This window comes from Centruroides sculpturatus, unplaced genomic scaffold (assembly GCF_000671375.1).
Source record: "Centruroides sculpturatus isolate CEXI.00-Female unplaced genomic scaffold, Cexi_2.0 scaffold811, whole genome shotgun sequence".
Lineage (NCBI taxonomy): Eukaryota > Metazoa > Arthropoda > Arachnida > Scorpiones > Buthidae > Centruroides > Centruroides sculpturatus.
The window spans coordinates 133,758-152,321 of record NW_019385134.1 but is presented as its reverse complement, the minus strand read 5'-3'; the positions used below and the strand labels follow the sequence as shown (position 1 = coordinate 152,321).

The following is an 18,564-nucleotide window of genomic DNA, read 5'->3' as shown; positions in this document are numbered from 1 at the left end:
TCCGAATCAATTGGGGACTGGGGTTGTTTGGATAACCAATTATGTACGAAAAAATATATTAATTTATCCCATGTTGAAATTTTTCTCCATTGTGTGTCGCTTCGCGTTGAATTTTCGTCGATGTTAAGCCTAACGAAGACTATTGTATCATTAAAAATTATTTTTTTATTTTGTACAAACAAAATAAATATATTGAAAAATATAAAAACAATAAAAAATTATACTTCAGAAGTTAATTTAGTATCAAAAACATAAAATATTTCAGTAGCCCAAGACATAGCCAAATATTACAGCACCACAGCACTGGCGAAAATTTAAATTTGTCGACTGGAATTCCTTCGGATAACTGACCTTCGGATAAACGACGCTCTACTGTATAGATAATGTACTACTGTAACATGTTAACTAATCAATCAATTAACATATAAAATGTACAAAACATATCAAATTCAGTTTCTTTTCTTTAATAGTGTTTAAATGTTCATAAAACAGACATTTTTCTGTGTTTCTCATCAAAATCCTTAGTTGAACATGTGAAATGCAAGAAAGAAAAGTTAATAANTTAATTAAATACTAGATATTTTTAGTCTTAAAATTTTGATTATTTTGTTTACCTCAATTAACTTGTTTTCAAACTATTTGAGAACTCTTAAGTTTTGTGGTTTCAGTTCTAGTTTACTTGCAGTTTAGAATGAGATATTTCATTGAAACAAGGATGCCTTTATATTATATATATATAATATAAAGGCATCCTTGTTTCAATGAAATATCTCATTCTAAACTGCAAGTAAACTAGAACTGAAACCACAAAACTTAAGAGTTCTCAAATAGTTTGAAAACAAGTTAATTGAGGTAAACAAAATAATCAAAATTTTAAGACTAAAAATATCTAGTATTTAATTAAAGAAAAATATAATCTATTTATTTAACACAAAGAATTTAAATAATTTATATTCAGACTATTATAAACATAGATATTATGCTGAATAAATTAAAAATAAAATATTATATATTATAAAATATGTAAAATTTAAAGTAGATTTTCTTTAAACATTGTCCTAATTATCAAAAGTTAACAAAAATAAGTAACATATTTATCACTAGTATATCTGATTTAAGCTCTTACTTGATTTAGCCATTCAGAACTTTCAACAGCATGAAAGAAACTTTGATCTGGTTCAGTAACAGGACTACTGGGAGCACATGCTCTCATTAATTTCTTAAAACTTGTCTTTACTTGGCGAACTTCGTAGAAATCAACAGTAATAAAATCACAGTTAGGAAACGAGTCACCTTTAATTCCCTAGAATTTAATTATTTAATTAATTACTTTTTAAATATCATTAAAAATGTATAATTCAATCATATGATATCATAAAGCAAAGTAAAAAAAAAAAAATGTATTCTTCTTGAAACTATCATATATCTTTATTTATTTTGTATTATTTATTCAGACTGTTATTTTCAACTATGTATTATATATTTATAACAATTTAAAATGTTTTGTTTAATTGATGTTTTTATTTATTTTGTAGTTTTATTTGGGCTTGGTATTTTTGTCATCAATGGGGAGACTAATTCATGCCATAAACACTTTTCCTGTATTTGAAAGAATAAAGCAAACTATCTTAGAGAATCAATCTGGAAAGAATAAAAACATATGCATGATAGGTATATTTAATATACCGTACTGGCCAGAATATAAGTAGACTCCCAATTTTGAAATCTTTACTTTTTTGGAAAAAGTAGGGCCTGAATATAAGTCAACCTTCTATTATTAATTTTATTTGGATGCAAAATATTAGCAATTTGCATTAAAAAAATGTGGAAAGTCATTGAAACAATACTTCACCAGAACTTCCATCATCATTTCTGTTTCCTATTTCATTGCCATCATGGTCTTCAGTCTCCTTGATCATCATCCTTGAACATCATTGTCTGTCCTGTCCAAGTTGTTGGTAACACATCATTTCTTAAAGCCCTTTATAATTGTATTTTCACTAATAATCTTTCACAATTCTACTGCTATTCTAACTTTTATAAGAACATGTGAAATTTTTATTACTTTTTTACTACATGGAATGGATATTGTTGAAAATAAATTATTATAAATATGTAGAATTTTTTATTACTATTACTTTTATCTGTAGGAATTATGAAAATTAGTCACATTTAATTAATTTCTTTCTTTTCAAAATTATTTTAGTTAAAGATAAAGGTGTCTTTTTTTAATTTTTTAGAAATGTCTGGGAATCAATCAGCATAAATGAATTTTTGATTGCTTTCTTAGTAATTTTTATAAATTGTATTTAAATCATACCTAGATCAGAAAACTGTACTCAAAGGGTTTGTTTTATAGAAAGAAATATATGCATCAAACACCTATATTTTAAGTGATAAATTGTAACTTATCACTTCTTTCTTGTCAGTAACAATAAAAATGAAATTAATAAAAGTTGTAAGTGAAATAGAGACAATGTGCACCAGGTAGAAGGCTGATAGACACTCACACAAGGAAGCCTACTTCCCAGGGGAAGTAACTTCCTTGCAGATTTCATGTACATTCTGGAAAGTGTACTTGCAATTTTATGATTATCAAAAATGAAACCAAAACTTTGTTTCACACTTGCTTGTCTTATTTTTTTTTATAACTATGCAAAACAATTTTTATGAAGTGTAAAACATAGCTTAATTATACTGAATATATAAATTTATAATTATATTAGAAATTTACACTTTACAACTGATAAATTTTCAGCAGTCTTCCCCAATTTTTGATGATGCTCAATTAGAAGAGAGTCTTAGGAGTAAAATAAAAAAAAAGTTACCAAAATAAAAGTTCTTTAGAGGTTACCAAAACTGAATGATTCTATTGAATACAATAAAAACAATCAACTAATTGATTGTTTACAACTGTGCCAAATTCTTAAACCTTGTGCACAGTTTGCAGGATGTAGTATGATAGGTCACAGCTTGGCTGGCATTTAGCATTTCTATATAATAACACATACAACTTTAGTGTCAGTTTAACTTTGTATGACATGTTATTGAAATCAAAGAAAACTTTAATAGCACTTGAATATACATCATGGATTGAACATAGATCAAAAGCAATTTTTGCTCCTTTAAAACTGAAAAGAAACATCAACTAATATTCAAGCCAATACAATATATTCAATATGTACAAATGAAATAGAGTATAATCAAGAGTATAAACTTAAAAATATTAATGAAATACCTTCAAGCCATCAATCACATACCAGTTTATACTTTCAAATCTAAATTTAAGCCCTGAATAATGATAATTAAATTTCTGAAAGTAATTTTACTAAAAATAAATTGCTTGGATATCAATTGAAAAACCATTTAGAAATCAGTGAATTTAAAATTTCTGTTTTTAAATTATTTCATAATTATGAAAGCTAATTTCTGAATTCCTGATATTATGTGATCACTAATAAATTCTTATTTATTTTCTTTAGTTTAAATTAAGTTTTATTTTTAAGAACATTTCTACCAGCAAGAACACTAATTAAAATATTAAAAATGTCAAGCAATATGAAATATGACTTTCAGACAAGATCAATAGTATTACCTTGCTGTTTATGTTTTTGATTATTTGGAATTTTATTTTTATTATAAAAAATTGTTTAAGTAATATTATTACTTTAAATTATTTATCTCTCAGATAGGATAAGGACACTTCTTACTTTCCTGGAGGTTATATATAAACAGAAGAAAAATGTAATAATCTTGAGATGGGTCAGTAAAAATGACCCCTCTCAAGATTATTACATTTTTGGATTTAGGACACCTTGAAACGTCAAGAAATGCAATAAGATTTGGGAGATTTTTTTGTATGTATGGGGGGGGTTAATATATGCGTGATGGGATGATTTTGTTCACTTTCTTTAAAAATTAATAATCCCTGTGCTTTTTGTCGAAATTTTTTGAAATTTTGAAATAGATTTAAGTATTACAGGGATCGATACTATTAAATTTTGGTGGTTAAATTTTGGTTTTAAATTTTAATGATTAAAGGTCGAAGGAGTGGGAAGATGAAAAGAGTCGTAGACATCTGCCAGTAGGGTCAGAGTTAATGACGATTTTACTGGTTATTAGCATTTATAATTTTATGTGAAACCCATCTCTACCTTCATAATTAAACTTTTTCACATTTAATAATAATTAAAAATACAAAAGATTTTAGTAATAAAAACCCACTCAGTTTTTATTACTAAGGAACGATTATTAGTAATTTTATCGAACCACTGGTTATTAGCATTTATAATTTTATGTGAAACCTATCTCTACCTTCATAATTAAACTTTTTCACATTTAATAATAATTAAAAATACAAAAGATTTTAGTAATAAAAATCCACTCAGTTTTTATTACTAAGGAACGATTATTAGTAATTTTATCGAACCCGCGATTATTAGTGATTTTATCGACTAAGCTACTGGTTTTATACAAAAATATAGAAATTGTTTAATATTAANTGTTAAATTATAATAAACATTAAACATTTTAAAATTTTTTTGAAAAAAATATAAAACTACTAACTGAATAAAACTATAGTAAACAAAAACTTAAACACTAAAAATCTTGTAATGATTTGTTAAAATCATTACAAGATGTTTTGCTGGATTTCTATGGAATTTAACAAAATATTACAAGATATTTAATATCAACATATTTAAAATGATAACAGCAAAAACATTAACAAAATATAATGCTTACTTTAATTTGTCCTTTTTCACCAAAAATATAAAGTGCCACTCTATGTAAAGTGTGAGCAGCTTCAATACCGTCTGTATCTGAGAATCTTGAGGTATTACGTAAGGCAAATTCTGAGCCCAGACTAGTTGTAGATCCTTGTCTTCTTTCTTTTAAACTACCCCACCTTAATTCTATCATCAAAATGATTATATTAGCAAAACTATAACCATTTCATTAGAACTAATTTACAAAATTAAAACTAATTAAATATTTGACAAAATAATTAATATTTAGTTTTAATGGAAATTTGCTTTAATTATATCAAATAATTTTAATTCAATAAACTGATTAATATTTATGTAGAAATATGTTTATAACAAACATATAATATTAGATAGCTATGTTTAATAACATAGCTACCTAATATTTTTATATAAACTGCAATAACTATCTATTCAAATGTCAAATTTTTTCATTATATTTAAAACAATGATAATAGTTATTCATTATATATTTATCATCAATTAGCCATAGTACAAATGTTATATTTTTGATCATTTAAAATTGCAATATTACTAATGATAACATATTAATGTCTATAGTTATGACATCATTAAAAGTATTGTTAGTGCTTGTACTATTATAGCTATGTATTTAGTATAATTTGATTAATGGACATAATTATATGTTTTTTAGTAATCCTTAACCCTCTTAAATCTGAAGAAAAAATTTCCATCAACTTTCATTGTTTTTCTTAAAATTCTTCAATTACATTAGTCATTACATTACATTAAATACATCAATTACAGTTTAAAATAAACATATAATATATATAAATATATAATAATTCATATTTCTATAATATTTAAATAATGAAATTTATGAAATTATTTCTAGAAATTAATCTGAGTTCAAAATTTATCACATTATATGGTTCATAGACAACTTTTCAACATTTTTTTAAAAAAAATATTTTANACATAAAAATTGGCTTTTTTTTTGTCAGAAAAAGTCATAGGGAAAGCAGTTAAACAAGAAAAACTTTTCTAAATCATTTATTTTATCGTTAGGTATTATTATAATTACGGACAGATGTCATCGTCTGTCGAAATACAATATCTTTCTTATTTCGCTGTTGATAGCCCGACACGTGCTCCGCAGCCATCTTGTATTTTCTCACGCGCGTGGGATTGTGGGATCTCTCTTATGACTGGATCTAGTTTCGAGAACTCTCTCGAGTCGATTGCTATTGAACCTTGTTTTAGTCGAGATTGAAACGGTCGATGGAGGTTGCACTACGCGAACAGGGTATAAGGCTCTAGTTTAGTAGTGTTACAGAGTACAATACGTATATTTTAATATATTTTTTAAAAGAAACAAAATCATTGAGAAATGTTACGTGTGTTTAACAACAGATTCGGAAAACTTTGAAAATGTTAACAACGGGTTTGGCCGAACCTGTGCGAACCCGCTGAATATCACCACTGGTACTATATATATACTGTTTATCATGAACATTCTTTTGTTTATTATTATACATGGTATATTGATACAATTCAACAACAGTTAACTATATAGTAAGAGCAATGAGACATGTTTTGGAAAATGACAACTGACAGTGCAAATGTACTACTGCCTTCAGCAGATACTTCTCATTGTTATTCTAAAACTGATAGTAAAGGAAAGACTACTAAAAGTCAAACAAAGTAAGTTAGTTGTCCTGAACATATATCCACACTTTAGGAAAACAAATCTGACCCTATTCATAAAAGCTGTTGAAGAAACCCCAAGACTGACTAGCTTGTTGTCTTTGGCTCTTCGTGGAGAAGCAGCAACAATTTCTGGTTGAGTGTCTGAATCATACAATTAAGATAACATAAAATCATTAAAATTAAATTAAACAATAATGAAAACACTAAGGTAAAAAGTAACAGCTTTGGATAATATTTTCTACTAGGTTAGTCTGCTATACAAAAAAATATTTCAGCATGAATTTGCTGATTTTGTGACAGAAGGATACATGTACAAATAACACAGCCTTGTTCTTTATCCTGCAGGAAGTATATTTAGAAATATCTTAGGATATATTATTTTATGTTAATTCAATACAATTATAAAAAAAACATTAAACTGAAGCAGCTCTAGTTTGTGAAAGTTGATTTAATATTTGGGGTGATCTTTTGTCTTTTGAAAATAACATCTTTTTATTTAAGATGACTCATTATTTATATTTCACAGTATTCTCAATTTAAACAATTTAAATATACATTAAAGAAAGCATTTAAATTTAAAAAAATGTTTACATTAAAACTTAGATACACCAAAAATTATCATCTTTAATTGTTAAATAAGAAAATGAATATTATTTTAGTATGTGACTTTAATTAAATAGAATAATTATGCTTAAAAACTTTAGATATAAATCTATGCTTACGTTTTCCACCTTTTCCTCCTGAGGAACGTAAACTGTTTACAGCCTTTTGTATTGGATTTGAACGGCGTATAACTTCTGGAGTAAGTGTAGGAAAATTATCCATACCACTACTGCCAAGAACTAATGATGTGATGCTAAGAGTGGAATCATGTATTCCGTCTGAGCCAACAACAGATCTTAGAGTTGATAAAGGAGTTATTTTTACTATCGCTGATATGTACTTTTCATGTTCAATATGTGCTGATGTCTCACTAGAGGCACCTACAGAATAAAAGAATTAAATAATTTTGAAATGAAATTTTATACTAAGTAAAATAATTGTTGTTTTTATACAGCTGTTAATAAAGTAAAAATAAAAAAAATATGTTTTGTTTTTTCATTATGATCTATTTAATCCAATAAAAAGTAAAATTTTATATATTTATTGTTTGTTAATCTCTCAGTTAAAATAATTTAGATTATTAATGAAAATTTTAATTAAAGGTATTATATGAAAGACATCAAAATATTGATTATAAGCTAAACAACAAAACTGCTTGAATTTAGTTCTCTTCCTATAGTTTATAATCATGTAAAATTTTTAAATGCAATAGTAGCCTAAGTCAATTAAAATCTTACAATATGCTTTAAATTAAGTGAGAATATGGTTAAGTTTTTCAAAATTACTATATTCTACACAGGATAAAGAACAAAGCTAGTGTATAACTACTGAGAAAGGGTATGTATCTGCATGCAATAAAATATAGTACCAAGCAATGATGTGACTTATTACATCATTGCTTGGTACTATACAATGGTGATATTTGAAATATTTAACAAAGGGTTCGCTAACAGAAAATTTTTCCTTAACAATTTTTTTTTCTCTCAAATGGTGCATTAGCAACATTAGCACAAAAACTGACCTTAAGATATCCATATAAATAAAAAAGATGCGTTCGCAAAATTAAGTCAGTTAAAATTTAACATTGTTTATGCCAGAACTATATTTTTTTTTTATAAATAATAAAAAAGAGTGTTCAAAATGGTTTATTTTGTACATATTTTAATATTTTTCATTCAAAATATTTTATAAACATAAAAATTGGCTTTTTTTTTTGTCAGAAAAAGTCATAGGGAAAGCAGTTAAACAAGAAAAACTTTTCTAAATCATTTATTTTATCGTTAGGTATTATTATAATAACAGACAGATGTCATCGTCTGTCGAAATACAATATCTTTCTTATTTCGCTGTTGATAGCCCGACACGTGCTCCGCAGCCATCTTGTATTTTCTCACGCGCGTGGGATTGTGGGATCTCTCTTATGACTGGATCTAGTTTCGAGAACTCTCTCGAGTCGATTGCTATTGAACCTTGTTTTAGTCGAGATTGAAACGGTCGATGGAGGTTGCACCAAGGCGAACAGGGTATAAGGCTCTAGTTTAGTAGTGTTACAGAGTACAATACGTATATTTTAATATATTTTTTAAAAGAAACAAAATCATTGAGAAATGTTACGTGTGTTTAACAACAGATTCGGAAAACTTTGAAAATGTTAACAACGGGTTTGGCCGAACCTGTGCGAACCCGCTGAATATCACCACTGGTACTATATATATACTGTTTATCATGAACATTCTTTTGTTTATTATTATACATGGTATATTGATACAATTCAACAACAGTTAACTATATAGTAAGAGCAATGAGACATGTTTTGGAAAATGACAACTGACAGTGCAAATGTACTACTGCCTTCAGCAGATACTTCTCATTGTTATTCTAAAACTGATAGTAAAGGAAAGACTACTAAAAGTCAAACAAAGTAAGTTAGTTGTCCTGAACATATATCCACACTTTAGGAAAACAAATCTGACCCTATTCATAAAAGCTGTTGAAGAAACCCCAAGACTGACTAGCTTGTTGTCTTTGGCTCTTCGTGGAGAAGCAGCAACAATTTCTGGTTGAGTGTCTGAATCATACAATTAAGATAACATAAAATCATTAAAATTAAATTAAACAATAATGAAAACACTAAGGTAAAAAGTAACAGCTTTGGATAATATTTTCTACTAGGTTAGTCTGCTATACAAAAAAATATTTCAGCATGAATTTGCTGATTTTGTGACAGAAGGATACATGTACAAATAACACAGCCTTGTTCTTTATCCTGCAGGAAGTATATTTAGAAATATCTTAGGATATATTATTTTATGTTAATTCAATACAATTATAAAAAAAACATTAAACTGAAGCAGCTCTAGTTTGTGAAAGTTGATTTAATATTTGGGGTGATCTTTTGTCTTTTGAAAATAACATCTTTTTATTTAAGATGACTCATTATTTATATTTATAAATTTAGACTAAAGTATGAAATATTTGTTTTAGGAATTAGGAATAATAATTTATTTTATTCCATTTTTAAATAGCTATAACAAATCATTTATAAACAGAAAAAAGTAACAAGTTTTTTGCTATTTTAATTAATTTAATAAGTTTATTCTATTTAAATATTGATTACTTTTCCTAAACTTGATAAATGTGCTTTTATATAATATTTACTACTTTTTATTTTAAACATTATTATAATGGACAGTATATATAAGCTGCACAACACTGTATTGTAATATCAATATTTATTTTTTAATTGCTTATGTTTCAAATAACATTATATAAATTTTTATTTGTGTATAGTTACATCAGAAGTTGAAACAGTCTTTGGAACTTGTAAAATTTACATTAAACTCAAACCTATTATGTATTTATAACTGCAAAAAAATAAATAAATAAACTGATTTTAAATAACAAGTAAACATTAAATAAACTTTAATAAAATGAATTTGTTTAGAATCAATCATTTTTGAAATATAATAATGGATTCAACATTCTGACCATTTATTATTTGAAGTAACTTTTTGTGAATTTCTAATACATTAAGCTTACTTGATGATGTTTGATGTCCTTTTAGCATACCCATTACACTTTTACCATGAAATCCACTTGCACGTAATAACAGTGCTTTTGTTCTTGGATGACACCATGTAACAACAGGAAATCTAATAGAATTACATAAAAGCATCAAGTATTAAATGAAAAAAACAGTATTATTTAAGTAAAGCATACAGTTCAGTAATGTTTAGTATTATTACAGAGCATATTTAAGTACAGTAGAGCATCGTTCATCTGAAAGCCGGTCAACTGAAATGTTGGTTAACCAAAAGCGTTCCAGTTGGCAAATTTAAATTTCCACTAGTGCTGTGGTGCTGCAACCTTTGGTTATGTCTTGGGCTACTCCAATATTTTTTTGTTGGTGTGTGTGTTTTAGCTGGTAGCACTGGCACTTTTGTCTGGTGTTTTTCTGAGGGCTGTGTGTCGTGCAGAATCGAATGTTTTTGATACTAGATTAACTTCTAAAGTATAATTTTTTTTTGTTTTTATATTTTTCAATATATTTATTTTGTTTTTACAAAATAAAAGAAATAATTTTTAACAATACAATATCCACGATTATTATTATAAAAATTTTCGTTAGGTTTAACATTAATGAAAATTCAATGCGAAGCGACACGAAATGTAAAAAAATAAGTTATCCGAACAATCCCAGTCCCCAATTGATTTGGATAAACAACGCTCTACTGTAATATTTAACTAAATGAAAAATTTGTCAAAAATAAATCAAAATTGGCCTAATTTAAAAAATATTTATATTTTGTATAATCAATCATCTATATACAATTTTTAAATGTGACCATATACTATAATAACTAACATTTGATGTTAATCATTTACACATTTTTATAATATCAAAATGTTAAATAAATTTAAATTAGTTATCAAATTAAAAAATATTTTATTTTCATCACTATTACGTACAAACTGAGATAAAAATTCAATTATTTCTAACTAATAAGAAAAACCAAAAATCCTTATCTATTATATTTATATCGACAGTTTAAATAATAAAACATTAGAAAACAAGAATAGAATATTACCTATAGTGTACATAACACCTTGAAAATTTTCTTATATTATCATCTGATATACATTGCGGAACAACAAGTAATGCAGGATAACTGAAATATATAATGACGATAATTGTATACAATTGTATATAATTATGTATACTATAACAATCATTAGTATGTATCTATTACATAAAATTGAATGTCTATCCAATGTCTATTCTCTATACATATCTAAATTCTTTTACCAATCCACCAAATTTTTCATAGTTAATCAATAGGACCCTGCAGAAAATATAGGCTTCATAAAATCTCAACACGCACTACATTTCCTAATTCCATCCCCTCGACAATTTGTGATAAAACATAACAATGGTAGGCTAAAATAACCAAAATTTTAATATGGTTTTCATTTTAATGTTTGTCCCTACTACTTTTCCTGGCAATGTCATGCATGTCTGCTAGTATTTATATATTAATGATTTTGACTACAGTCATTATTTAATCTATAATTATATAAACATCACTTTTAATTCATGCAATTTATATAAACACAATTATATATTTATATTAAAATTTGGTAGAGTTTCTAAAAATCTAAGTATAAGCCAATGTTATATTTTAAATAAGAAACAATATCATATTATTTAAACTTACAAGGAGAATGTCTCTACATGGAAGTTATATAATAAGAAAGTAATACATGGACTATTTGACAAGTGGAGTGAAGGTGTAAAGCTGCTAATCAGCTTTACACCTTCACTCCACTTGTCAAATAGTCCATGTATTACTTTCTTATGAAAAAATAGAAATGTTAACCATAGAGAAATATCCTCTTAGGTAGGTAAATAGTATGTGTTTAACTACCAAATAAATGTTAGTAACTAGTATTACACAACTTCCATGTAGTGACATTTTCCTTGTTAATACAGCTATTTGTTATCCATTACTATTATTGATAATGTAAATTACATATAATTTTCATCTTATAAACAATGCTCTTTTCAAAAAATAATGTCTATAGTTTATTCTAACAAAGTTTTATTCTAACAAAGTTTTATTCTAACAGAATAACTTTAATATTCAAATATCAAACTATAAAATAAATTAAAATTTATTAAATTAATAGTTGCAAGATTTGTCAATGAAATTCCAGGATTATGTAAATTTAAAGAAACCACTTTAAGTAGGAGAACTTTTGGTTAAAATAGTCTCATTCTGTGTACAGAGTTGTTGGAAATATGTTTCAACTGATTTAAATTTACTGCCATTAATTCCCTTGCCATACTGTGTTTCATATTCCTCTGTACTGTCAAATCATCTTTGGAAATTAACTTGAATTTAGATAACAAGAAATAGTTTATGGAAAATAAATCATTTCAAATAAAAGAGCTGGTAAAGCTAGATGTTTGATGATAAAAAAATTCTTAATCTTCATTGTAGAACTTACTTTGTTCATGAAACAGGAACTATAAGGACCTTGAATAAGTTCTCACTGTTCTTTAACAGATGGCGTTACCAGAACCAAGTGTGTTTATTTTTAGATGGTGACACATCTGTAAGGAAGTACAATAAGTGACCTTGAAATTCAGTATATGTCATTTCACTGAAGTGTAAACAACTTATTTCTTTCATTGTGTTAAACATGTATAGTTTCGTGCCAAAAAGAGTATTTGCGAGGAATTTTATTGCACTATTTTATTAAAAAAAAATCTGCAGCTGAAGCACACAGAATCCTTTTTGAGACTTACGGCAGCCATGCTCTGTTGAAAACAACACGCAGAGATTGGTTTAGACGCTTCAAAAATAATGATTTTGATGTTGAAGATAAAGAACGATCTGGTACACCAAAAAAGTTTGAAGACAAGGAATTAGAGGCATTACTTCATGAAGACTCATGTCAGACGCTAGCTGAACTTGCAGAATCATTAGGAGTTGATCACACAACAGTTTCAAAATGTTTAAAAGGATTAGGAATGATTCAAAAGCAAGGACATTGGGTGCCGTATGAGTTGAAGCCGAGAGACGTCGAACGGCATCTTTTCACATGTGAACAGATGCTTCTACGGCAGAAAAGGAAAGGTTTTCTGCATTGTATCATGACAGGCGACGAAAAATGGAAACACTACGATAACCCTAAGCATAGAAAATCGTGGGGTAAGCCCGGCCATGTATCAACATCGTCAGCAAGGCCGAATATCCATGGTTCGAAGCTTCTGCTCTGAATTTGGTGGGATCAGCTAGGTGTAGTTTATTACAAGCTGCTCAAACCAAACAAACCATCACGGGAGATCACTATCGACTACAATTGATGCGTTTGAGCCAAGCATTGAAGGAAAAATGGCCGCTATATGAGCAAAGACACGACAAAGTAATTTTGCAACATGACAATGCTCGGCCACATGTTGCACAACCGATGAAAACGTACTTGGAAACGCTTAAATGGGAAGTCCTACCCCATTCGCCGTATTCACCAGACATCGCCCCTTCGGATTATCACTTGTTCCGATCGATGGCACATGGCCTGGCTGAGAAGCACTTCCATTCTTATGAAGATGCCAAAAAATGGGTTGATTCTTGGATAGCCTCAAAAGACGTGTCGTTTTTCCGACGTGGAATTCAAATGCTGCCAGAACGATGGGAGAAAGTAGTGGCTAGCGATAGACAATACTTTCAGTGACGTGTTTATTACAACTTTTTTAAAATAAAGTGTTAATTTTCACAAAAAAACAGCAAGAACTTATTCAAGGTCTTTATAGTTATCTATCTTTCAAAATGCTTTTATCAATACATTAAACAATTCAAACTTTTATTGACTTGTCTGACTTGATCAAATTACTTTAGAATGATTTTAATCAGTTTTAAACTTCAAATTATTATTAGTTATTCAGTGTTTTTCACCTTCAAAACCTTTATAACTGTGATAATTTCTCATATATCACTTAAAACATATAAATAGAAAGATTATCTTATCATATCATAAATAAAAGGAAAATTTTGGTTGTTTGCATGTTTATTTGTGGCAGCATTGTATCTGTGTAAAGCCTTTGTAGACACAAATCTGTTCAGACTGGTGGTGTCATTGAATTTCATCTTTTCTCTCAATTTTTCCAGAAAATTTAGCTTGTTTCTTTAAAAATTTGTTTGTTTCAAAACTTGTGTGCTTTCTCAAATTTTTCTGTAAGATACAATGGAACAGATTTAAAAAAAAAAAAAAGATAAATTTTCCAAAAGTTTATTTTAGCAAACAATCCTGTGACATCACTGTCTACAGAAAACACAACAACACATTTAACTTCACATTTGGTTACATTTTACAAAACAGTATATTAATAAAACAATTTAAGTATTAAGAATACACAACCTAAATAATGATGAGCAACCGGGTAAAATTGGCTATTATAATGTTACCATTTAATCAGCATTCCTTTCCCCAAATATTGATGATTTAGTTTCTCACTTTCAAAATAAAATCTAATGAAATGTGAATATTTTGAAATTACTTTAAAAAATATTATTATTACTTCCCATATGCTTTCAATGTGGCTTTGAAATATAGTTACTGTCTCTGAAATATATCACTTTAAATTGTTTTATTACAATTACTCTACTAAGAATTACTTTCTTTATTATTCAAGTGAGATTTTTTTTAATCTTCACAGATATTTCTGTAAAATACAATCTATCTATGTAAAGACAATCTATGTAAACAAAGAACAATCTATGTAAAGACGCATAAACAAAAATTTATTTTATTAAGAGAGGATCAAAAGAAAAATGATAAAATTTGCTTACACCATTATAAAGCATAAAGCCATAAACAAATATTTAGTGTCATCAAACAATAAAAGCATATATCCTGTTTAATATTTTCATATAACAACATGAACATTGCTAAGTACATCAGCTCATAATATTGGGTTGTTCGGAAAGTAAGTTTGTTTTTTTTTACCACTAGATGGATTAGTCGTATTTTTCCCGCCATTTTCATTCTAAACTGTATTATCATTATATATTTTAATAGCTATCATTTCAAGGCTTATTTGTAAAAAATTTTGTTTCATTTTGTGAAATTGTTTATTTTTTGTGTCCCATTAAATATGGAAAATCAAAAGCATCATTTTTGGCATATTTTGCTTTTTTATTAACAAAAATTCAACATGCTGTTCAAGCAAAAAAAAATTGTGGTACATGTATGGAGATGGTGTTGAGAGAGAGACTGTACCAAAACAGAGATTAAATTTGTTGAATTGAACCACTTATGATTACTTGAAATGAATTGGTTTCGTTTTAAAGCTCGATATATGGGTTCCACATGCTCTTAAAGAGAGATGCTCTCTTTGATGGGATTTTAAGGAAATTTTTTTTTTTTGGAGCTTTTACCAGACAATTTAACAATTGATTCAAAAGTGTACTGCCATCGAGTAAACAAACTGAGTAATATCATCAAACAGAAAAGGCAGCCAGAATTGATCAACAAAACACAGGNTACACAAAATTTTATATTTAAAAATATACATACTAGATAAATCATCATCGTAGAGAGAGATTGGTCTTTCATTTTCACTGTCAAAAGTAGATGATGGCATCCTGTTTGGACTCGGCAAAGTTTTTGCATCACCAGGTCCATGAATAATATATTTTTGTTTTCGAGAAGATGGTTTAGGTTTAAAACCTGCTTTCATGGCAGTCTTGAGTAATGTTTTCTTAAACCTTGAAACAAAATAAAAGTTATCAATACACATCTTAAAAGAATAAACGAAACGATGACAATGGGTATTTGACCAAAATGGTCGATATATAGTTCAATAAAATATTTATTAATTATAAAAATATTGTGTTTTTCCATGGGGAAAAAAAATGAAATTACTTTCTGAACAACCCAATATATAATACACAGAGTATCATTCATTTAATAAATTTGTAAACTTCAATTGCATTATCATTAAATTTGTAAAAGCTAACTGTTTGCTGTTTACTCTGATCCAGCACTATAAGACAAAGATTTGTACTATACAACTCATTGCATGTGAATAAAGCTATGAAAAGCTTATTCACAGAACAAATTTGATTTGTCAGCTGTTAGAGAGACACTGAATTTTGTTCCTGAATGTATCTTTTTGTATGTATGGATTCAGTCTCACAATTTAACTGCTAAATCTAGTATATATTTCTCAAAATTTCTTTCTTATATGGTAATGTGAGTAGCAGGGGGCCACTGGGTGAATCCTAATGACCACTTAATCTGCACGGGTTGGGAAGACCGTTCTCGGTTGTCGGATGGCATAGGAGGGCTAAAGATATGAGTGGGGAGGAGTCGGATGTCGTGACCAGGTGTCCAAAAGACTACACAGGTTTAAAATAGACAACACATTTAATAAACAGATGAGAAATTATACATATGGATAATAAATATAACACTTGCGTTCAAGATATAAATAGGTATTCTAAAATCTATCCTAACCTAACCTAATTCAAATGATCGAGAGAGACCTCACGTTGGAGAGAGAGATAATTATGGCAAGGGTTTACCTCGTAGGAAACGCTCTCATATTATAGGGCGTTGATAAAACACTCTGTGATCGTCGTCTTCTACTCCGAGGTGTCCTTTGAAGGCTATGAGGAGCGATGTCCTTCTCAGGTCGTGCGGCTATGTCCAGATGGTGTATGCTCCGTCGCTCCTAATCTGTAGAGAGTTCTTCCAGGTGAAGTTTGCTTGGAGGTTTCTTCTGTTAACCTCTTCAAGACGTAATTCCGTCGTATATGGAGAGAATAGAAAATATGCAAAGTCTTTACCTTTTTATGGAGCGGCGATTATGAGCTTCGTAGATCCTGAGAGTGCTGAAAGAGTAGTCCACTGCGTTCTCTTCCCCCGACGATCGCTGTCCGTTTTTCCTTAGCTGTTCAGAGGGTTTCTTTGGCGTTAGCTCCTCAGCCAAGCGCCCGGAGTAGAAAATCCGACCCCTTTATATACTCTTTTAGTGTGGGAAATCTCGGTGACTCCGTTGATGCAATATGTCAGTTCTCCCAATTTATGAGTCTCCCCCGTCGTGGGTGACGACACTACTGACATCGCTTCACCAATTAGTATTAAATGCGTCATCACCTGGGGAGATGACTGACCATTTTTGGTAACATTTCTCACCGACGGTTGACACTTGTAGGTGACCTCTTGTCTACCCTCAACACGGGAACACTTGTTTGTTTTCGTTAATTGGTCATACCGCAGACACCTTGTAATAGAGTAGTCTCCTGGGGAGAGGGGAGTTCTTCCGCGGTCGCCTCGGATGACTTCGTCCGTCAAGAAGGTCATCTCCAGTAACTACGCAGTTCATTGTCCGAGGTCTATTCCTCAGGCAACGGGGTGAGAACAGGAGTAATAACGGAAATAATGATAAAAAAAAAACTCTCATAAGAGAGTCATATTTTCACATTAATATATAGTGGGTGATTGGTTAACGAATACATTGCAAAAGATTTTTATGTTCAGATAATGAACACCTCACAAAACAAACACAAGAAGAAGCGATGTAAAATAATGAATATCGATTGGTCTTCCCTTGTCTTCAAACAACAATTCAAAACTTTTTGGAGCGCGGAAGACGTCAACATTGACGCTCAACCCAGTATATATCGATCAAATAGTATTTCTCTGAACTTTGAAACTCTCCCTTGTAATTCCAGCCTTTTATTTTTCTGACAGAAACAGTTCTTTTATAGTATTCATGAGACTGTCTGGCAGGCACTTGTTAAGTTTTGTGTCGGTTTTTATTTTCGAAAGGTGAGAGTATAATAGCAAAGGTAGAGAGTGGGCAGAAGATGTCTGATGTTGCTGGGCAGTATGGCTTGAACAGGTCTACAGTAGGCTGCAGTACAACCTTATTTAAGAAAGATACTGTATAATCAAGAAGACACAAGCAGTTAAAGGAGTAACAAAAATCACATCTGAGAAATAAAGAACATTGAAGAGATCATAATGGAATCTGAAACTGATCTGACGACAGAAGAACGCCAAGAACTCTTGAATGAAGAACACCAAGAAACTCGGCGAGATATGTTTTCTTCTGAAAAAAAAGATTAATGCCGATATCTACTATAATGATCTTTTGAAGAAATGAGAAAATGTCAGAACAACGGTCTTAGAATGGCATCCAAACCAGGTTGAGGTTAATAGGCTTGGGATCTGTACAATTGCAATGCTATTAATTACTTCTGAAAAATCTTGAAGAAGAGAGAGAAGCAATTGACATTAGACAGATTCTTTAACCTCCACAAATGAAAAATAACCTGACTAATAAAAAATGCAAGACTGTATATATGTATTTTTATTATTACATATAAATAAATGTAGTAAGAAAGTATATATTTTTTATTTTTTGGGGTCTCCAGAACAAATTAATCAAATTCCCATAAAAACTGTAAATCGATAATTGGTTAACAAACAATTTGGATAGTGAACAAAGTCTTGG

The 18,564-nt window shown here is 28.9% G+C and overlaps 1 protein-coding gene across 2 annotated transcripts in view; it reads right to left on the bottom strand.

The window, feature by feature from the left end:
* LOC111635244 (myotubularin-related protein 13-like) overlaps positions 1-18,564 on the bottom strand; it is a 152,489-nt gene that overhangs the window by 24,971 nt on the left and 108,954 nt on the right. For both annotated transcript variants that reach the window (XM_023380151.1, XM_023380152.1), the window contains exons 27-31: positions 11,126-11,206; positions 10,077-10,189; positions 7,157-7,417; positions 4,744-4,913; positions 1,127-1,303 (exon numbers count right to left, since the gene is read on the bottom strand). In XM_023380151.1, coding sequence (XP_023235919.1) covers positions 1,127-1,303; positions 4,744-4,913; positions 7,157-7,417; positions 10,077-10,189; positions 11,126-11,206 — 802 coding nt within the window. The remainder of the gene's footprint in view (positions 1-1,126; positions 1,304-4,743; positions 4,914-7,156; positions 7,418-10,076; positions 10,190-11,125; positions 11,207-18,564) is intronic.